This window comes from Mesoplodon bidens (genome assembly GCF_964165515.1).
Source record: "Mesoplodon bidens genome assembly, chromosome: 4".
Classification (NCBI taxonomy): domain Eukaryota; kingdom Metazoa; phylum Chordata; class Mammalia; order Artiodactyla; family Ziphiidae; genus Mesoplodon; species Mesoplodon bidens.
In genome coordinates this window covers 132,905,253-132,928,125 of record NC_138160.1, presented here as the reverse complement: position 1 = coordinate 132,928,125, position 22,873 = coordinate 132,905,253, and the positions used below count along the sequence as shown (strand labels likewise).

General features: G+C 49.2%; 1 protein-coding gene across 2 annotated transcripts in view; it reads right to left on the bottom strand.

Annotated features, from left to right (window-relative positions):
• Positions 1-1,657: 1,657 nt before the first annotated feature.
• Positions 1,658-22,873, bottom strand: part of GALNT10 (polypeptide N-acetylgalactosaminyltransferase 10) — a 214,490-nt gene continuing 193,274 nt past the window's right edge. For both annotated transcript variants that reach the window (XM_081233306.1, XM_081233307.1), the window contains 5 exons: positions 18,504-18,611; positions 13,160-13,381; positions 9,852-9,968; positions 6,665-6,814; positions 1,658-5,708 (listed from right to left, as the gene is read on the bottom strand). In XM_081233306.1, the coding sequence (XP_081089432.1) occupies positions 5,550-5,708; positions 6,665-6,814; positions 9,852-9,968; positions 13,160-13,381; positions 18,504-18,611 (756 nt within the window). In that variant the 3' untranslated portion in view covers positions 1,658-5,549. The remainder of the gene's footprint in view (positions 5,709-6,664; positions 6,815-9,851; positions 9,969-13,159; positions 13,382-18,503; positions 18,612-22,873) is intronic.

The window sequence follows — 22,873 nt, the reverse complement described above, 5'->3', positions numbered from 1 at the left end:
AAAATGGATGAGAAACGTGATCTTCTCCCCTCCCCCGCCTCAGCTGTCAGTGACTTTGAAGAGCACCTGAGGGCCAGTTGCGCTGGATTTGTTTCTCACTCTGCGGGCTCCAGGTGCCTAGTACGTGCCTAGCACCTTGAGCAACTCATTCCTGGCTCTAGACGTCCGTCAAAGGCACAACTGACGCTCTCACTTTGCCCAAACCCTTTAATGGTTCCTGCTGCTTTTAAAATAAAGATCAGTGGGGCTTCCCTGGTGGCGCAGTGGTTGAGAGGCCGCCTGCTGATGCAGGGGACACGGATTCGTGCCCCGGTCCGGGAAGATCCCACATGCCGCGGAGCGGCTGGGCCCGTGAGCCATGGCCGCTGAGCCTGCGCGTCCGGAGCCTGTGCTCCGCAACGGGAGAGGCCACAACAGTGAGAGGCCCGCGTACCGCAAAATAAATAAATAAATAAATAATAAAGATCAGAGACTCCGTCCGTAACGGCCCGCAAGGCCCCGCAGGGCCTGGCTCGGTTTGCCCCTCCTTCTCGTCTCCTCTGTCTCTCCCACTCTGCTCCAGCTCACTGACCTTCATACCTGTCATGCTCCCCCCAACAGGGTCTTTGCCCAGGCTGCCCCTACACCTGGAACGTTCTTCCCTCCCTTTATTTCCTAGTAAAATCTTTTTAAAGAAACCATTAAAATGTTTAGAATTCATGGGTGGTAAAAGATTTTTCAAACAACGACAACAACAAAAAACACGAGTTACAAAAGACAGTATCTACCTTCGTGTTCCAGGGCTCAAACCTGCCGCAGTGGCCAGCGATCAGAGACCCCTTTCTGTTAATCAGCCTTCTCCAAGCCGCGGTCCACAGCGCCCTCTAGTGGTCCCTGAACGACAGCACCAGGATAGCTTCTGTTCATGGCCTCCTGCAGCCCCACCCGAAGACTCAGCCACAGGAGCACAGGTGGAGCTGAAAGCATCATCAAAAAACTCACTCCACTGTGTAAAGCTGGGACCTAGCTAGGGGGCAGGATTTGCACAAGATTTCACCGAGTCTGTTGCGGAGCCGGGCCAACCAGTGTTCTTTCCACTACATGGTATTACATAATCGAATACTCAGAAGCATCACAACGCTTTGGTAAGCAGGGACTTGTGGCTCATGGGTGAACATAAGACATGAGCTAAGCTTGTTTCATATTTTCACTGAAATCCTCCACTCGTGGGTGTGGTCTTTGGGTGTAAGACCCTTTGTGGGCTACCCCGCCTAAGTCTGTGAACTCCTTTTGTGCCTCCAACACGGGAACTCCTTCCTGCCCCAGGGCCTTTGCACTGCCTGTTCCCTTTGCCCGGAATGCTCCTCCACCAAACTGCCTCTTGGTTCATACTCCCTCCTCATATCATCCAGCTCTCACACAGGCATTCCCTGACTATCCTCACGTTGATCCCTACCCCAGTCTCTAAAATACCTTGTTTATATCCTTCATAGCCCTATTCACACCTGAAATCATCGTGGTGAGTTGTCTGAGGTCTGCCTTCCTCTCTAGAACGATGGCTGTTGGGAATTTATTCTGGACCTAGCAGAGGCCCTGGGCACTGAGCGGGTGCTCGACGAATACACGGGGAACGATGGACTGGAGAATGGCGCAGACAAGGAATTAGCCAGAGACCACATTAGAGAAAAGTCTGGAGGTTTACTCAACAACAGTCACAATCACAGTTGTACATGGTAAGTCAGGTCTTCACAAAGGCTCACTTTTCCAGGCAGGAGATGAGAGGTTGGCGGTCTCGAGCTTTCTCTATGGAATCCCAGGTCTGACTTCTCAAGTATTCCTTGCTTGTAATCCCTTTGGGATCCACCTTCAAGCCTGTAACAGAGCAGGACCCTGACCTTGTTGGTTGGCATGGCTGAATCAAAGCCGGGAGTGGATGTTAAGAGGACCTTGTTGCTTGGAAGGTAGGTCCAACTCCCACCCCAAAGGTGACAGTGGGCCTTGGCTCAAGATCAAGTTTGAACAAACATACTACTTGGATTTTTACAAAAATGCATCAGTTGAAAGCAGAAAAGAATTCCAGGACAGAACTCACTCCTTGCCCTTCTCCCGCACTTAGAAATCTTCAGAAAACTTAATTAAAAATGCATTGCCTTCTAAGAATTACAAAGGATCACCCAATCTGTGCAAACAAGAGATCCCTGAAGCAAGGAGTCCAGATTTCTCAGTTACTACTGTAAAGTGCTTCGCCACTCTTTTGAAACTTCAGAAACAAAAAGTAGGGATGCACAGAAAGAAATATGGCGCCATCTTCAAGGAGAAAAAGAAATTCAACAGGTGGCGAATATAATGTGGACTTTGGGAATCCAACAAGATTCAACAAGAACTACATCTTCAACAAGAACTGCTCTTTCTCCCCAGGTCCTAAGGTCGTATTTCCCATTAGATCCCTTTTGTGGATGTACTCCCTTCTGCCTCTGAGCTATTTCTTCCAGAAATAGGGAACTGATAGCTCCTGGACTGTTTTAAAAGTTGAAAGCTCCAACTGGAAGCACAAGGTGGAATGGCTTTTCACACGTGCCTGCACACTTAGCCGCCTCCTCCAAGGCCTTGTACTGACAGTGAAGATGCTCTTTGCATTCCAAAATGTTTCTGGAGTCCCCCTTTGGAAAGGCTGCTGGTGGGCCACACAGGCATGATACTTTCTAGCCACACCCTGTTTTGCGACCTCATGCTCAGAAGAAAGGCTCTGAAGGAAAAAGGGTCCACAGTCTCACACATTACCTGGCTGACAGCACCTCCACAGGCTCATGGCTGTTTGACTGAGCATCAGCCGGGGTGGAGCAGGGACCTGGATCCTTGAGCCAGGTGGTTTTCCAAAATGAAGACAAAACAATGGGTGGCTAGTATGTGCGATCAGTTGGCCAGTTACCAAATGGACTTCTCTCCTTCCTTCCTTGATTACAGGCTATGTCAAGTCTCGGCACCTACAGATGTGGGATCAGCAATTACAAATGCCAGAGTGCTCAGAGGACCTGCCCATCCCTTGTTGAGGGTGCAAAACCAGACTCAAAAGGAGAACAAAAGGATGGAAAAGAGGACGACTGAGGACTGCTTGCCGCTGCTCCTGCTTTCCACATGCGTCCTGTCACCCACTTGGAGTGGGACCATTTGGAAACCTAGCCAGTGCTCCACCCTCCACCTGGGCGTGGGATTGGGGGCTGCAGGCGTGGCTTCCAAACAGGGCCCTCTCCCAGGGGCTGCTGAGGCCCTTCTTGGTCACAGATTAAACAAGCCGTGCAGTTACCCTTTAAATTTGGGGTGTTACTTGCATTAAATGGAATAACTTCTGGCCTCTGGCCCTTGGGAGGCATCGCTGTCTCAGATCCTGCTCTAGGCCCAACGCCTCCTGCTTGAAAATTAGACATTAAGAAACACACACTCATCCAACAGGAACTGCACACACCATCAAAAATGTTTCCCCTCCCCCCAACCCCACCCCTTTATGTCTAGCAAGGCACTAGGAAATGATTCAAGTTTAGGGATTGGCTGTACATTTGCATTTTTTCTTTTTAAAAGGCACAATTTTTATTTTAATGAAGCTGAATTACTCTCTGATGATGAATCCTAACTCAGTTCTCCCAAATTGCGACACTCTTGTTATCCTAGATTCTGGAAGGGGTCTCATCTTCGACTCCTTCCTACAGAGGGCCACTTCTAAAGATACAGTACTCCCTTGGAAAAGACACCAGGGGTCAACAAGCAGGCTTTGTAAGCACAGGGCTGCCTCTCCTGCGGGTAGGTGGCCAGAGCAGGCCTTGTGCTGAGGCAGAAGTGGAAGTGACGCTTTGCCCGCTGCGTGGCCGGGAATGTTTACTTCCCTCCCCAGATAGTTGACAGCCTTGAGATCAGCCAGCATCTCAAAGGCAGATTCGTGGCTCTGCTCCCAGGTTTATGTCTCAGTTATTTCACTGGTAAATAACACAATCGAGAGGCTCGACTCTAACTGAACACTGATTCAAGGACTTCCTGGGCTAGCTGGCAGAAGCCGTGGGCTGTAGACTGCGATTTCCATTTCTGAATCAGTGGGTGGCAGGCTGGTTACAGAAACACTTCCTATTAGTTTGGGAGCCCTCTGGGAGGCTGACACATAATTAACAAAGCAAAAGGTAAACACAAAGGACTGGCATGGGGCTAGGTACACGTCTGTTCATGGGACACTGGGATCTGTTCTTCACTGCAGCTGTGACCATGGTGGCAGGTTGGCAGGGCTTCAGGTCTGGGCTGAGGACCGTGTCACACCAAGGCCTCCGGTATGAGCTGATGGACACAGGTCCCCTTCCCCCTTCCCCAGCACCACCAACCTTGGACTTCACAGATTGTCTCTAGGCTGGGGGCTGCCTCAAATGTTTTACACTTGGCTGGCTAATCACAGCATCCTAGGAATCCATATTGGATGCTAGAATACCAGAATCCTATGTGGCATTTTAGTTTGTGATCACAGTACAGAGTTCTTTAAAAATTCTAGAATTCTGTATGAGAACCAGAACCACAATGAGTCAGAGGCTAGGCATCGTGTCCACGGTCCACCCTGGAGGGCTCCGGACCTCGCACCTCTGTTCCTCTCCTGAGCCAGGCAATTGGCCGAGAGAGAGAGAGAGAGAGAGAGAGAGAGAGAGAGAGAGAGAGAGAGAGAGAGAAAGAGATGGAAGCACTGATGAGGGAAATTCAGCCAGAATTTCTAGTTTGGAGGTTTTCTACTGGGCCTGTGCCACAGGCCCAAGGCCATCTGAAACACAGTCCTGAAAAGCTGGTGGCTGGGCTGTCCTTGTGCCCGGAGAGCACTAAAATGGGCATTTCGAGTACCCTGAGAGCAAGGCGAGACATCACATCTGTCCACGGCTGCAAAGGAATATCTGCGGGTCGCGCTGCTGCCCCCAGGCCTGGCAGTTGGCCAGTGGTCAGTATTGAACACTCAGAGAGCCCGAGGCACGGCTTTCGACTGACTGCATCTCCTGGGGCTGTGACAGAGAACAGACGCTGGGCAGGTAAAAATTCAAAGGCTGAAACCAGTGGCCCCGAGAAAGACTTTTTCCCTTCTGCTGCAGATGGGTGGCACTGGTGCTAAAAGCTGTCCCCCCTACAGACAGAATTTGCCTTTCTCTCTGCAGGACTGTCATGTATGAGCCACCTGAAGGCTAGGCAGCCTCGGAGGACTCATTTTAGGGTGGTCTAGGGCTGCCCTGGCAGTCCTCCTGCATAATGCTCAAGGGAACGTGGTGACAAAGCTGAAAAGGCTCTCCTGGATTTCCATGATGCCGCCAGGGGTGCAGCAGGCTCTGCTTTTGAGCGGGGCCTCTTGTGAGGTCTGCTCTCTATCCCGCCTCCACCACTTGGGGCCTGCAGGGCCAGGCAGACACCTGGCCCAGCTTCAAGCGCCCCCTCTGCCCTGGCCCGGCTGGCCAGCAGCTTTTATGTGACGGAGTCCACAGAAGCCCTGCCTCTCTTGGGAGAGGGAGGCTGCAGTGAATGCCGGAGAGGACCCTGCCAGGCCTGCCACGGAACGTGAAGGCTCAGTTGCTATTGAATTTTTCCAAGACTGTTGAGTTGGTGTGTTCAAACAGCCACTGCTGAGTGGGAGAGGAGGGGTTGCAGGTGTTCATGAAGATCCTGTGGTCATGTTCACTGCAGTCCATGCAACTGCCGCTGACGGGGTGATACAGGGTCTGGTCCTGCAAAACAGGCAGGTTATCAGCCGGGCCACGCTGGGGAGGTGAACAAACAGCAGCAGCAGTAACAGCAAGGAGGCAGGGAGGCTCGCAGACCTGTCTGGCTCTCCTGTCGAGCACACAGGGGGCACTGCCTGCCTCCCTTGCAGCTGGCCTTGTCACGTGCCTGAGCTGCGCCCGCTGGGATGCGGGCAGAAGTGATGCCTGCCACTTCCGGGCTGGGGCCCTAATCACTGCCCATCTCCAGTCAAATTTCATTGGCTTTCAAGGTGGTTTTTTTATTTTTATTTTTATTTTTATTTATTTTTTATTTTTTTTTTTTTTGCGGTAGGCGGGCCTCTCACTGTTGTGGCCTCTCCCCTTGCAGAGCACAGGCTCCGGATGCGCAGGCTCAGCAGCCATGGCTCACGGGCCTAGCCGCTCTGCGGCATGTGGGATCTTCCCAGACCGGGGCACGAACCCGTGTCCCCTGCATCGGCAGGCGGACTCTCAACCACTGCGCCACCAGGGAAGCCCAAGGTGGTTTTTTTAAAGAAATGGGCTCAGCTGCCAACATTTAAGATTCCAGAACCTTCAAATAAACAGCTGAATTTCTGCTTTCTCTTGATGACTGGAGAGTCAGGCATGGTAGGTCTGTGGAACAAACACGTGAGGGAGGGGCTCTGGGGAGCAGGAATGAGGCACCACATTTTTTTTTTTTTTTTTTTTTTCGGTACGCGGGCCTCTCACTGTTGTGGCCTCTCCCATTGCGGAGCACAGGCTCCGGAAGCACAGGCTCAGCGGCCATGGCTCACGGGCCCAGCCGCTCCGCGGCATGTGGGATCCTCCAGGACCGGGGCACGAACCCGTGTCCCCTGCATCGGCAGGCGGACTCTCAACCACTATGCCACCAGGGAAGCCCCATTTTTTTGTTTTTTAAATCGAGCAGGCTTCCCTGTTCCCCCCACACCCTGTCTTACTTTGCGGTACTTCCACAGCTGGTTGCCCTTCATGCTGTGGCAGTCGTAGAGGGTGACGGGGCTGGTGTGGGAGATGGCATCGAAGCAGAACTTCTTGGTGTGCTGGGGGTCTCCAGGCCGGATGTCCTCTCTCCAGGTGAAGGTGAACACCTGTACACACAGGCACATCGTGACGCAGACAGCAAAGCTAGGGGACTCTCTTTTTTTGTAATCATGGGGAATTTTAAACACAGGAGTCCAGAAAAAAGTTTATTGACCACACCTGTCCCAGTGACCCAGCTTCGAGGATTACCAACTCACGGCAAATCTTGTTACAGCCTTGCCCTCACCATATCCCACCCACAACGTTATTTTGAAGCAAATCCTGGACATCCTACCACACCAGGTGTCATGACTTCAGTAAATGCCATAATAACAATGAAAAGTTATCACAGAATCTTCCATGTCATCAAATCTTGAGTTCAAGTGTTCTCAGACTGCCTTATACCTCTCTTTTCCCAGTCAGTCTGTTTGAATCAGGATCCAAACCAGGTTCACATATGGTATTTGGTCGATAAACTTTCTTTTCAGCAGCTTTACTGAACAATATTTGGCATGAGATAAATTGCCCACATTTAAAGTGTACAGTTTGATACGTTTTGACATAGTTGACACCCGTGAAACCATCATCATCATCAAGGTAGTGAACGTATCCATCACCCCAAAAGCACCCTCAGGCGCTTCTGTAATCTTTTCCTCCTGTCCCTCTCCACTCCTCATGCTCCTAGGCAATCACTCCTCTGGTTCCCATCACTAGAGATTAGTTCACAATTTCTAGAATTTTATATAAAAGGAATCAGACAGTATGTATTTTTTTGGTCTGATTTATTTCACTCAACACAATTCTGTTGAGATTCATCCATGTTATAACAACATTTATTAGTAGTTCATTCCTTGTTATGGTCAAGTATTATTTCACTGCATGGTACTCAGTTTACCTGTCCTTGGACATTTGGGTTGTTTTCAGTTTTTGGTTATTTCAAATAGAGTTGCTATGAACACGTGTGTACCAGCCATTGTATGGACGTATACATAATTTCTTCCCTCGTGGATAAATCCCTTGAAAAGGGATGCCTGGATCCATGTGTAACTTTCCAAGACACTGCCAAACTGGTTTCCAAAGTGGTTGTACCAGTCGCATTCCCACCAGCAGTGTGTACATGGTTCCAATTCATCTACATCCTTGCCAACCCTTGGTATGGTCAGTCTTTTTAATAGATTATCTTTTTTTTTTTTTTTTTTCTTTTTGCGGTATGCGGGCCTCTCACTGTTGTGGCCTCTCCCGTTGCGGAGCACAGGCTCCGGACGCGCAGGCCCAGAGGCCATGGCTCACGGGCCCAGCCGCTCCGCGGCATATGGGATCCTCCCAGACCGGGGCACGAACCCGTATCCCCTGCATCGGCAGGCGGACTCTCAACCACTGCGCCACCAGGGAGGCCCTAGATTATCATTTTAATTTCCATTTCTCTAATAACTATGAAGTTAAGCATGTTTGATGTGTTTGTCACTGACATGCCTTTTTTTGCTAAAAATGTCTGTACATACCTTTTGCCCATTTTAAAATTGCATTGCTTATTTTCTTATTAAGTTTTGAGAAATTTTATACTCTAAATATAAGTTCTTTATCATATATATGCTTTGTAAACATTTTCTCTCTGTCTGTGGCTTGCTTTTCTATTTTCTCAACAGTACCTTTTAAAGAACAGAAGTTTTTCATTTTGAAGAAGTCCAATTTATCAATTTTTTTCTTTTATGAATTGTCTTTTGGTGTTGTATCTAAGAAATCGTGGCTTGGGTTACCAAGGTCACAAACACTTTGCCTATGTTTTCTTCTAAAATATTTTGTTTTAGGTTTTATGTTTAGGTCAATGCTCCATTTTGAGTTAATTTTTGTATATAGTCTAAGGTATTCATTGAAAAAATTTTTTTGCATATGGATATGCACCACTTGTTGAAAAAATTATATTTTGTGCACTAAATTTCCTTTGAACATCTGCAAAAGTTGGTTGTCCACATACGTCTGGGTCTATTTTTGGACTCTCTATTCTGTTCCATTTATCTTTCTTTATGTCAATATGACACCTTTAATTACTGACATTTTATGATATATCTTGAATCAGTGTTAGTCTTTAACTTTGTACTTCTTTTGAAATTTTGTTTTGGCTATTCTAGGTCCTGTCCATTTTCCACATGAATTTTAGAATCAGTTTTTCAATTTTTACAAAAAAGCCTACTAGAATGTTAGGATTCTGTTGAATTTATATATTTCTTTGGATAAAACTGATATCAGTTATTGAGTCTACCAACCTATGAACATGGCATGTATCTTCATTTATTTAGAACTTCTTTAGTTTCTATCAGCAATATTTTGTAGTTTTCGGTACACAGGTTTTTCACATCTTTTGTCAGTTTCACACCTCAGTATTTCATATTTTTTGTCATTGTAAATGCTTGTTTTTAATTTTAACTTCTGATTCTTCATTATTAGTATATAGAGAAACAACTGACTTTTGTATCATGCAACTTTGCTAAACTCAGCTATTAGTTCTGGTAGCTTCTCTGTAGATTTTATTGAATTTTCTACATAGATGATCACATACTCTGCAAATAAAGACATTTTTTGTTCTTTACTTCCCACCTGGATGAAATTATTTTTTTCTTGCCACAGGTTAGAACCTCCAGAACAGTGTCAAATAGAAATAATAAGGTTGGAATCCCTGTCTTGTTCCTGATCTTAGTGGGAAAGCATTCAGATTTTTACCATGAAATATGATGTTAGCTGTAGAATTTTTTTTTTTTTTTTTGCAGTACACGGGTCTCTCACTGTTGTGGCCTCTCCCCTTACGGAGCACAGGCTCCGGACGCTCAGGCTCAGCGGCCACGGCTCACGGGCCCAGCCGCTCTGCGGCATGTGAGTTCTTCCCGGACCGGGGCACAAACCCGTGTCCCCTGCATTGGCAGGCGGACTCTCAACCACTGCGCCACCAGGGAAGCCCTGGCAGGTGGATTCTTAACCACTGTGCCACCAGGGAAGTCCCGAGACTCATTGTTGACCCGTGGCCTCTCCCCCCCAGTCCTGACCATGTGAGCACTGCAGGCCGCGATGGCACAGAGAGCCCGACTATTGGTCCTGAGGAGCGCCCCTTACCTGCATGTTGTTCCAGGCGGCCTCCCCTCGGCCCCGGACGCAGCTCTCCAGCCTCAGTGGGGAGCCCAGGGCCCCATGCTTCGTGTCTGCACACAGCCCTGTGCCCACATTGTGGATCTGGACAAGAAAGAAGCAAAGAGTGGACCAGTGAGCCACCTCGAGATACCTGCCTGGGACCCTGCTGGGGTCGGGGGAGGGAAACAAGGCAGAGGCATCACATGGGCTGAGTGCTGAATTGTCCTAATAAAGCTTGTCCTGGGTTGGTGGGTGGGCCCTGAGCCTCTCAATAAAGGAACACAGAGAGCCGCTCTGCTAAACCCTGCTTTGTCTTAGAGCACGCAGAGTCCTGGGGTGGTGGCGGGTGCCTGGAGGGGAGGCACTGTTGAAAGGAGGACTCCCTGGCTCCTCTCCCAGAGAATTTGACCCAACAGGTCCAGGGATCAAATTTTTCCCTCATTCCAGGTGATCTAGAGACTATGCCTTGAAAACCACTCTAGAAAAGGTGTAGGGTCTTTGCTGTTGGACCTTGGAGACTCTGCCTTTTAGGGCGGGTGAATGGGAGGATCCAAAGAGGAACAGTGGTCTCACTAAGATGGGGGTGGTGTGCGGGGAAGAACACCGTGGGAGTGTGGAGGCCCCGGCGCTCGCGTGGCCAGCAGTACGGACAGCAGGCAAGCCACCGTGCCAGGTGCTGGCATCACATCGTGCAGCTCCTACTTCACAGACGTGGTTCCTCGTTCGACTGAGGGGTAGCAGGTGTCGGGGCTCAGAAAAGATCAACTCCAATGTCCGGCTGCAGGGGTCTGACCACCCAGCTGCCGTGTTCTGCATCCACCACTGTGTCCGAGAGGAGGCCACACTCCCCGGCGCCGCCCCCAGCCAGCGTTTCAGGGAGGCAGGCCCACCCCCGGGAGATGCACGCTCCTCTGGCAGGTGATTTGGCCAGAAGACTGCCTGTTAAACATGGCCAGACTTCCACAGAGCCTCACTGCAGGCTGGGACCCTTCCTCCCCAGCATCACGGTCTGACAGCTCTCCCCGCCGCCCTGCTCAATTCTTTCCTCAAGCGTTGCCCCAGTAAGTCTCTTGCATGTTTAGTCCCATCTTGGTGTCTGCTTCTCAGAGGACCTAAACTAACACGGGGGAGAAAGCCAATAAAGTGGCAAAGAAATGAAGAGCTTCATGAGGGAAATCAAGATGACACCTTGTCTAGAAAACTCATGCTGGTGTCGGGCGGGGCTAGGCAGATGGCTTAGTTGGGAACGGTCCCGCTAAGTTGCTGTGTGAATCTGTACAAGTAACATCTGATGTTTCTGACGGCCCAACGTGTGTCTCTCCTCCTCTGGTAAAAATGCCCTGATTTTCCACGGCGCCACTGCTCCTGGCCCATCCCGTGGCCAGAGCATCCATCCTACCCTTGCTTCCCCCTTCTTCCAATGGCCACAGTGATTGGTGCAGGATCCAAGGAGAAGACTTCAATCCTGGGCCTTTGCTGGCTCTACTGGGCAAGAGGTCTTTACTTTCTGCTGGGTTGGGCCAAGCTTGGGATTTCTCAGCCTGAAGCTTCTGGGAGCCAATCTTGCTACTCGCGGCGTGAGGCCAACACAAAAGGAAGCACAGTTAAGCAGGAGACAAAGAGACTGACATCATTTGAGCTCCCTGGATCCAGGTATTGACAGCTGAAGCCACAGCTATCCAAGGTTCCTATGAGAATCAATAAATCCCCCCTTTTCACTTTAAAATGGACTTCTGTAACTTAAAACAGGAGCACTAATGCTTATGCTCCCCCTCCACAAGCCCCCATATATCCATCTCTAAGTGAATGGGTGCTCTCAACTGGAGCCAGGAGCCACGCCCAGGGTGTGGTGACAGACTGTCTACCTCCTCCAGCAGGACCAGCTTCATGGGTGTGTGACAAGGGCAACGGCACAGGGTCTCTCACTGAGAGTCTGTTTGTTGTTTGTTTTTCAATACATTTATTTATTTATGGCTGCGCTGGGTCTTTGTTGCTGCTCGTAGGCTATCTGTAGTTGCAGTGCGCAGGCTTCTCTTTGTTGCGGAGCACAGGCTCCAGGCACGCGGGCTTCAGTAGTTGTGGTGCAAGGGCTCAGTAGTTGTGGCTCGTGGGCTCTAGAGCGCAGGCTCAGTAGTTGTGGTGCATGGGCTTAGCTGCTCCGCGGCATGTGGGATCTTCCCGGACCAGGGCCTGAATCCGTGTCCCCTGCCTTGGGAGGCGGATTCTTAACCACTGCGCCACCAGGGAAGTCCTGTGTTTGGTTTAAAGCTCTGCTGTCACTGTCTTAAACTTTCTAGTAATTTTATCTTTGAAACCTGCAAGTGAAATCTGATGGGGCAATAGAGCATGCACCTGAGCAGAGGTGACACATGCTCTATGAGCATCTGCCGTTCCTTTCTGCCAAGTTCACAGACAGCGACTGCGAGTCCCTGCAAGCACAGAATCCTGGGGTCCCACATGCAGGGCAGTTCAGCAGGACTCAAGGGGAGAACAGGGTGAGTGTGTCGTGGCTGTGACTCAGTGGGGGCGCTGGCATGTCCCAGAGGCCACGCCCTCCTTTCCAATCAGAACTGGCTTCAGCTGCACAAAGAGGAATGTTGGTCAGACACAGGAGGGACTGGGGATCCCTATCATGTCCTTTCTGTGATGCTTCCCTGGATGAGCCAACTACTTCAGCAGCAGATAATAGCACAGAAGCAAAGGGAAGGAGGGGGCAGCCCACAGTTCCTTTCCCTTCAGTTCTTTCTCATTCATCAGTAAGCCCAAGGTAGAGACTATTGATAGGACGTGTACATTATCAAGAAGTGAAATAAAAACAGCTGAGTTAGTTTTGTGCAGTGTTTCCACTGCTCTGGTAAAAAATACAAACGCATGGACAAGGTTTGAAACACAGACTGTGAAATTTCACCAACTGTGCACGAGTTAAATGCTCTCATTGCCTTTAAAACTGGCACTGCAGAATATAAAGATGAATGGTGAAATTCACACTAATAATTTAAAGTTTTAATTTTTGTCTACTTATAACATTCAAGAGCAAACAAACAAAAACATCACCACAAGACTAAGAGAGACCACCGAAAGAAAGTAAAAAGTTTTATACTTTATACCTCTACTGGCACTTTTTAGATGACTATAAGTTTTTGTTTAAAAAAAAATTTTTTTTTTACTGAAATATAGTTGATTTACAATGCTGTGTTACCGGCACTTTTTTCTCTGATCTGTGGACCTGGGGTCTGCACGTGCATTTTGCGCCGGGCCCCAATTATGTGGCTTGCCTGGCCCTTCAGACTCACCTCACCCCACGCTGCGGCCGGGGGCTCCACAGGTGGGTAGAATTTGGGCAGGTCCCAGGCGATCTTGGTCATAAACCACTTGAAACCCTTGCAGTTAAGGGAGCTGCGGAGCTTTTTCTGGGCAGTTACATCTCCAGCGGAGAGGTGGCGGTACTCGGGCCGGCGCTGGTAGATGTGCTCCGCGTACTCATCCATCCATACCTCTGCCACTCGCTTCAGGTTCTGGAGGGGATAGGCAGGTACAAGGGTCAGGGTCTCCAAAGGGCCGAGGAGAAAAGTGGGTACAAAGGGTCCTGGAGGTGGAGGTCAACCTTTCTTATTTTATGCTGCATCAAGGACCACAGCCCCACCGTGTTTTTAAGTCTTCTATATTTCTATTTATTATTTATGCATGTTTTAAGAACTCTACAACTTACGGTTGAGTAATACACTGCTGCTGGTTTTCTTGCCCATCTTGCATCCCCTCTTTTTCTACAGATCGCCTCCCACTGATTTTCCTTTGGGGACCCACCCCTGCCTCACTATTATCTCCTGTGGCCGAAGGAAAGGCATGTGACCCAGCCTGGCCAATGGGAATATAGATAGCCCAGACATAGGGATTGGTCAGCAGTGGGCATGTGACCTGAGCCAAGCCAATCAGAATCGAGAGGCATCAGTCCCGGATTTTTTTTTTTCTTCTTTTTTCCGGGTAACTATGGGGAAGAATTGCTGGGTAAGATCTGGTGGGTAAGATGCCGAGAGCTGCTGGTCCATTTGGAAAGCCTGTCCAAGGTTGAAGTCAACCCAGAATGAGGCAGAGCTGAGGGTTAGAGCCAGGATCACACACTGCTTCTTTTGGTTCCTGAATCCAGCCATGTCTGAAGCCAGAACTACCTCAGAGCTTTCCATTTACATGAGTCAGTAAATTCCCTTTCTGCTTAACCCAATTTGCGTTGGGTTTTGTCACATTCAACTAAGAGTGCTGCCCAAGTTGCCTGGTAAAAACGAATTATAATTTGCAACCAGAAGGTAAAATTCCCTCAGCAGCTGGAATTTTTAACAATCCTTTGAGGTGTTAAGGTTGCTACTGTGATTACAAAACACAAAGATAATCAATAAAAAGTGACAACCATATTACTGGCAAGTAGAGGCAGCAGCAGGTGAGGAAATATCCTGTTTGTGAGAGGACTTGGAGAAAGAGGAAAAGTGAATTCTTCTGTGTAACTGTGATGAAAATCCCTCACTCCACCTGCAGTGTAGATCCCATCTGCTGAGAACCTCTTACTTTTCTTGGAAGAGCAAAGCATCCTGGTTCAGGAGAAATTCCCTGCTCCCAACATCTTCCTCCAACCCCAGGCTGTTGCCAGGATACCTCCCCCACTTTAATTCTCTAGGCTTTATCATATCATCTTCCCCCTACTGCAATCCAGATTTCCTTCTGAAGGGTAAAAGCGAGTTAGCACTTGAGGCTATTATCAATCACTCACACCTTAGTGTAAATGACTGCCCTAGAAGCAGAAGGTAAGGCTGCGGTTGGCAAATGTTTTCTGTACCGGGTGAGACAGTAAATATTTTAGGCTTTGCAGACCATGTGGTCTCAACTCTGATGTAGCTATAAAGCAGCCCTAGACACTATGTAAGTGAATGGGTGTGGCTGTCAAAATTTGTGGACACTGAAATTTGATTTTTTCATGTGTCACAAAATATTATTATTCTTTTGATTTTTTCCCCCCTCAGCTATTTAAAAATGTAAAAACCATTCTTAGCTTACAGGTCACACAAAAATAGTTTGCCAACTCCTGAGTAAGGAGGAAGGAAGCTCACAGGAGGAAGGCCCTGGGATCAAAGCCCAAATCCACCAACTCCTCACTTTTGCTGGCTCTGAGTCTGGGACCGGGAAACTACAAAACATCCTTGCCGCTGTCTCGTGTTTTCTGAGTGCTGAAGAGGTCAACAGTGGGTCAGAAATCAGTTCAGGAACATTGTTATCCCCCCCAGGCCCCTGCAGAGCAGAGGCTGGGTTTAATTTAAAACTGTGCCCAGAGGAAGCTGAAGGCCTAAGGGGGCCGGCACATCTGAAGAGTCTCCTTTTCCTGCCTTGCCACCCAGGTCCTCTGGCTCACTGTCTGATTTGCTCAAGCCACAGGGACGATGAGAGGCCACTGTGGTTTCTTCTCCAACCACAGGCAAGGATGGCCAGTCTGACCAAGGAAAGGTGTTGAAATTCACCAGGATTCTTTTTAAAGGATCAAATCAAATAATATTCTAATTATAAATGATACTTAAATTACTATTTTAATGAATATTGCATTTTCCAGACATGGCTTAGTAAGTCATTTCTCCCAGATCTTGAACTTTTGTACAGTTACTGGGCCAAAGTAAGGGACTTTACGTTTATTTCTATTACCTCTCCCCTTGCTAGAGTCATGAGAAGGACTCTGGGATTTTAGCAGGCGGCGTGCTCCTCTTATCCCTACTCCTAACACCTTCCTAGTTCTGGGTCCCAGTCCTGTCGAGGGCCCCCTGCTTTTCTTGAGTTTGGATCACAGAGAATTGTCCAGAATCTTGGAATAAGTCTCCAAACAAAAATCAACTTTTGTTTTGCCAAGTTTGAGTGGGTTTCTGTTACTGCCTTCCCAAAGACCCGTTGCCCAGAGGCACAGACAAGAAGGATCTTAGCAAATTTAGTAAATAAAGACTGGCTACTTCTTCTTGAGGCAGGCAAGCTGGTGGCCAGTTCAGCCTTCCTGAATTGCTGCTCCACTGCTCCCTGGCTATTTGTCCTTCTGGAATCTGTACACCTTTAGTAAGACTTTGGTTTCCCTCTTTATCTGGCTCTCTTGGGGCTTTTAGGATACCTCTCCTCAAATCTATCAATACGATGTTCTAGGAGACAATACTCTAGAAGGATCTGGTTGTTAAAACACTGAACAAACATGTAAAATATGATCTGCAACTAAGAGAGGGTAGTTAGATACTGTAATAAAAAGTTAGGAGAGCTTGATTCAGGCACCTTTGGTCCTACCAACCTACATGGGCACTGCTCAGACTGAACTGGTTTAAAGTCAACAGGAGACTGATTCAGTCTGAATCAGGTGAAAAATCAGGTGAAAAATGGAGTTAAAATGTGAAAACAGAGTTCAGATAAGAACTGAAATCAACTTTCCAGTCTTGCTAATATTGATGCTGACACTAATACTGCTAATAACAATAGCAGTCGCTATTTAAGAGACAACCACTCTGTGCCAGGCACTGGTCAGACCTAAGTGGGTTTGAATTCTGGCTCTAGTTTCTTTGTGTCTCTACATGTCACTGTCCTCATCTCTAAAATGGGGATTAAAAACAAGTGAGAACGAAATGAGATAAGTATGTAAGATGCTTTTCACAATGCCTGGCTCAGGAAGTTTTTAATGTGTTAACTACAGTTCATCTGTGGATCTATAAACAGGAGGTGGTGGTGTGTCTTTACCGGGCGAGTCTTATATCAATACGTGACAGCTCTGGATAGGGAAAGGATGCTTTGGGGAGTGGTCCTGCTCAGGGGTCAGAGGTGTCCTAATGGTCCCACAGTCCCTAGTAGTTGGAAGAGTCGCAGTCTTGGGCTTACTGAGCGACTCTGCGGTTTTCCCGCGTGGCTCCTTCCTCTGGAGTTGCCAACGGTATTTCAGATGAAACGTGATTCCGGCCTCTCCTGCTGAACTACACCTCGCACCCCGCGTAAGAGAGGGCTGTTCCAAACGCGGATGGCTGTCGTTGGAATCTTCGACCACTAGAGGGCATTGCTGGTTCTCTTTTTCCTCAACGCCGGTCCCCATAGCAACGCCGGTCCCCATAGCAGCCCCGGCCGCCTCCAGAGCCCAGCATCCCACCCTTGGATGGAGCCCGGGGAGACAGCTGCCTCTCTGAGCCTCTTGGTCTTTCTTGTAAGTCGCAGGACAAGGGCCCTTCCGAGACCCAGAGGCTACAATTCTGCACGTCGTTGATTGTCAGGTGATGGGGGAGGGGGGGCAGTGGCCTGGGCAGAAGGAGGTTGTGTGGACTGAAGCCAAACAGGCTCGCGGGGGGGTGGGGGGGTGGGCGCTGTCGGGAGGGGTCTTCGCGGGTTGAGGTGGGGGGTCTCCAACAGGCAAATCTGTGTGGTGACCTTTCCAGATCCCACCAAACCTTCCTGCGGCTCTCTTTACCCTCTGGGGGCCCTCCCACCCCTTCACTGTTCTTTTGGGGTCACCTTGATTTTTTTCAAGACCCTTAAGATTTTAAAATTTTGTTATTAAGTTTAGTGAAATATTAATAACACAAAACAAAAACTTCTGGCTTACATTTCCATTTGTAGATAGTGCCACTTTAATTCGACCAATGACTGATATAAACCATTTTAAGGCACTAAAACAGTTTGACACAGAATTTTTGGCATGAAAGTGGAGAGGGGGTGAGGAGAAGAGAAAGAGGCTAACACTTATTAACCATCGCTGTGCCAGGAGCTTTTTTTTTTTTTTTTTTTTTTGCAGTACGCGGGCCTCTCACTGTTGTGGCCTCTCCCATTGCGGAGCACAGGCTCCGGATGCGCAGGCTCAGCGGCCATGGCTCACGGGCCCAGCCGCTCCATGGCATGTGGGATCTTCCTGGACCGGGGCACGAACCCGTGTCCCCTGCATCGGCAGGCGGACTCTCAACCTCTGCGCCACCAGGGAAGCCTGCCAGGAGCTTTTAAATGCCATCTCAGACTTCCCCAAACACACCACTCCACCTGTATTAAATTTTATCCAACATGTTTCTTTAAATCACCCCTAGTCTAACTTTGTACCTACTTTAGCTTTATCCTAAGTAATAATGTCTGTGAAATCATGAATTTGCTGCACTAATCCACATTAATTTCTACACATGGAAATAAAAAAGTTGACCAGCTAAAATCACCTCATTGGTCACACTTTGGGAAACTGCATTATCTCCTTAATTCTCCCGGCCATGCTAAGAGTTGGAAAAAATGAGCTTCCCTGAAGCAAAGGAGTAAACAGAGCCTTAGAGCAACCCTCCCAAGGTCATAGAGCTAATAAGTGATTAAGCAGGGCTTTAAGTAAGTTCTTCTATGTTTATTTATGTTTGCCACACTGCGAGGCTTGTGGGATCTTAGTTCCCCGGCCAGGGTTTGAACCCATATCCTCAGCATTGAAAGTGCGGAGTCCCAACCACTGGACCGCCAAGGAATTCGCGTAAGTAAGTTCTTTTAAACTGGATTTCACCTGGAGGGTGGGGGGAGGGGCACATCCTCACTGCTAGGGACCATTAGGCCTAGGGCATGGGGTGTCTCTGCTCTGCTGATGGTCGTAGGCCAACCTCTCACCCCCTAGGGAAGCCACCACCTTACCCGGGCCAGGCTGACTCCGGCGGGGACCTTGTAGGGCACGTACTTCCTGTAGATATGGCCCACCCTGGAGCAGGGAATGTCCTCCATGCGGCCTCCACACATCCACACCTGCAGGGTGAGAAGTGAGAGAAGATGATAATTCTGCCTCCAATTCACGGCGTCCTCAAAGGGCAGCGTTCCTTTGTGCATTCATCGGAAGCATCGGCGTGGACTGTGTACTAAAGCCCCCATTCACAGAACTAGGGATGTAGGAAAACACAGCAGTGACAACAGCAGTAAAAACAGCTCACGGCATCGAGTGCTTACTCATGGCCAAACACTACGATATGGGCTTCGCACGTACAGGTGCATGGAAGCCTCGTCAGAAAGCCCATAAAGTATGTAGTAACGGAGCTCCATTTTACAGATGAAGAAACCGAGGCTCAGAGAAGCTAAGAAACTTCACTAAGGTCACAGGGTTGGTACATGGTGGAGCCAGAATTCAGAGCCAGCTTGAGCTGACTCTAGAGTCTGAGCTCTGGACAAGTATGAGAATTGTGAGGGGGTAGCGGGGGCTCTGTGGGAAAGACTGTGGTGATCACTTCGTGGTGCTGTCCGCAGGTATGACGGGGGACAAGGTGGCACACAGGCTGTGTATTTGCCGACTCTGGCATTAAATGCTGTTGTTTCCTTCTAGATCTTGCTGGGTCACCCTGAGCAGTTCCCTGCCTCCCTGCCCTGACTCTCCTGCAGGGTGGCTCACGGGCAAGGCTGCCTGTGGTGTGGGAGCTGATGCTTCTCCTTGTGTCTCCCTCCACAACCGGTATCACAGAGATCTCCTGAGTTGGAACCCTGGTATGACAACAATGTGGGAATTCTTAACAAGTACAGTCAACCCACTGAGGGGCCCAGCCTAAACAGACCCCCTCTGGCAGTCTTGGGTTCAAATCCTGACTCAGTCACTATACAGCTTTGTGACTTGGATCAAGGCACCTAACTTCTCTGAGGCTCAGTTTCCTCACTTGTAAAGGATTAAATGAGGCAGGCTCCGGGGATGCGGTATTGTAGGTAAGGTGCTTAGCACAGGACCTGGCACCCAGTCACAGCAGTGTGAGATACTACAAATGATGGACTCATACATTTGATTGATATTTATGGAGTGCCTGCTACATGCCACACATGCTGCTGGGCACATAGAGCAGTGAATAAGTTGGCCAAGGCCCCTGCTCTCATGGAGGCGGAGTGTGGTGGCCAGACTCTGAGATGCCCCCAATGATCCCTGCCTCCTGGTATTTGCACCCTCCCAAATGAAGCACATGAGGACTGACCTGTGTAACCAACAGGATACTACAGAAATGATGAAGGACACTGTGGCTCCCACCTTGCTCCCTGGGGTCACTTGCTTTGGGGCAGCCAGCTGCCATGTTGTGAGGACACTCAAACAGCCCCATGGAGAGGTACAGGTGCTAATACCTCCTGCTAATAGTGCTAACCTCCCATCACGTGAATGAGCCATCTTAGAAGTGGCTCCTCCAGGGACTTCTCTGCTAGTCCAGTGGCTAAGACTCTGTGCTCCCAATGCAGGGGGCCTGGGTTCCATCCCTGGTCGGGGAACTAGATCCCGCATGCATGCTGCAACTAAGAGTTCGCATGCCGCAACTAAAGATCCGGTGAGCCAAATAAATAAATTAATTAATTAAAAAAAAAAAGGCTCCTCCAGCCCCCAGCCAAGCATTCAGATGACCACAGCCCTGGCTGATACCCTGACTATAACCTCATGAAAGACCCAGGCAGAACTATCTTGCTAAGCCACTCACAAATCCCTGACCTGCACAAACTTTGAGATAATAACTGTCTGTTACGGCTTTAAGATTATCTTTTCCTGTGGCAGTAGATAACTAATACAGGGACTTTCAGATGGTGATGTGTGATCTATGGAAGCCAAAGCAAGGTAACTGGATGGACTCACTGGATGGATATATGGGATGCTGAGTTACCCCCACCTGTCAGGGAAAGCCTCACCTAGAAGGGAGTATTTGAGGTGAGACTTAAATGATGAGAAGGTAAAATAAAATAAAGATCTGAAGGGTGAGAGAGCAGGTGGAAAGAAGAGCGAGTGCAAAGGCCCTGGGGTAGGGAGCCAGAGGCCTGGAGCAGAGGGAGCAAAGGCAGGAGTGAGGGGAGGGGAGGTCATAGAGGTGAGTGGGACAATCATAAGGGTCTCTTGCAGCAGAACTAGGAGTCTTCACTGAAAGTCTTCAGTGAGGGAGACAACACAATCCACCTCTCTTTTACGAAGATGACTCTGTGGAGTGCAGGATGGCCTGTAGGGTACAGGATTGGGGGAGGGAAGGTCTCGGGGGCTTTTGTAGATACAAAGCAGTCATGGCTTAGGGTTTGTGGGACTGTGGCGATGGTGGGACATGGCTGGATTTGGGACATTTATTATTAATTTCATTACTGTATTCCCTCATTTGTGGAGTGAGGAGCAGGAGTGGGAATATTTACAACCCCGATTCCATGCAAAAGAGCCTTTTCCACCTTGAACTGCTTGACAGGATTCCGGGGATTCAGCTCCGTATCTTGATGAATTCAGGGGCTCTAGAAGGGCTCCTTGCACACTTGAGGGGCCTCAGTCCCCCATCACTTCCCACCAGCAACTGTCTCCTCCCCACCCCAGATGTACTCTGTCCTGGGCCCCCCACAAGGGTTAGGTATGCGTGGGGCTGCAATTAGTGGAAATGCTGCCTGGAGAAATGCAATTATATTGTGATCTTGGGGGAGAAAAAAAAATCGAGCAAGTCAATAGAACAGAACATTGGTCTTGAGATAATGGGCTCCTGATGGTAGATTAATGTCAAGGCCGAGCCAAGAAGTTTATTTTCAAAGCAGGAGACATTGATCAGGCGCCAGCATCCTGTAACAATAACTCTCCCTTTATACAAAGTGACTGATGTGGAAGCAATGTTTTTGTCTGGTGGATACTGCCCAGGTCGCCGCTGGGCTGCCCTTGCCTTTTGGAAGGCAGAGCAACACTGAGCAGGTGGAGGACACCTTACCCTGCTCTATTTGTGAATGTCTCCTGGGCAGCTGACTAGGCCGGTGTCCAGCTCTCTCGACTCCATATTAAACTCACATTAGCTAATGAGGCTGTGTCTCTGGCTCTGCTTGGCAGGGAACCTTCCTTTATGCAGACGGATTATCAATTTCCAAATCCTTCCCTGTGCTGTGACCTCGGGTTTCTTTGGCCCTGACCACGCTGGCCATCAGCCGGAAGGTTCCTGAGGGACCAGGGTGACCTTGATCTACTCAGAGGTTTGAGGCATCCAAAATGCCCTCAGATTCCTGGGATGTCTGCAGCCCAGGAGGAGTGCTGGCTTTGGACGATGAGTTTACTCCACGGCTTCCCTGCCCTGGACATGACTCTCTGACAGCTGAGTCAGAACTCGAATTGCCTTTAGAGAGACGCACACCTGTTCAGCAAAAGCTGCTGCCAAGCCCTGAGTCCTCTGGGAGCACCTGAGCAGTCTGAGAGGGGCCCAGTTCAGGGTACACTCAACCCTTCAGAACTCCCTCTGACCCCCCAGAACACATCATACACACACAGCAGACACCACCCCCATGGTGTTCGCTGGTTATCTAGCAGGATCCCAAGACTGGAGGGGACTCTCCATCCCGGGACATGATAAAAGCTGGAGGCATGCAATTACAACATGACTTGCCGTGGGCTGGGGAGCTGGGCAGATCTGGTCCTGGACTCCAGGTTCAGCTCATGGCCCATGTCACCTACCTGTGTACCTTCAGGCCCCCCACCTCCCTCCCTTCACAGCTGAGGCAGCAGCCACCTGAGACCCGCAAAAACCACAGCACTGAGGGTTATAAGCAGACACTGTTTTCCGATCCCAACGCCACCAGTGCAGCCGCGTGACCTGGGGATGACAGTCACTGCTACCTTGCAAGGTTGCTGAGATGGACTGAGACAAGCTGTGAAGAGCTCTCAGCCTGATGCCTGGCCGTAGCAAACCTGATTAACGTTAGTCATTTCTATTTGCGAAAGAACGAGAAATACCACCACCTTGAAATGATACAGTATTTGCCCTTCTGCCCAACACCATGGTATTTTTTATCCTATGGCCTGATTTCCCAAATGGATAAAGTGAAGCTCAGAGACGTGATGTAGTTTTTCAAACAGACTTCGTGGCAGAACCTGCAACTGACCAGGAGAATGACAGTGCCAGGCGGGTGGGGGACAGTCACGGGGCTTGGTTGCCCGAGGGTCTTCTCCTCTCCCCCAAGTAATACACCGGCAGGAGAAGAGCCTAGCTGGTGGCAGAAAGAAGGGGAGCTGCAGAGCTGGCAGCAGCTGCAACCGTGTTTGGCCGGGACCCCAC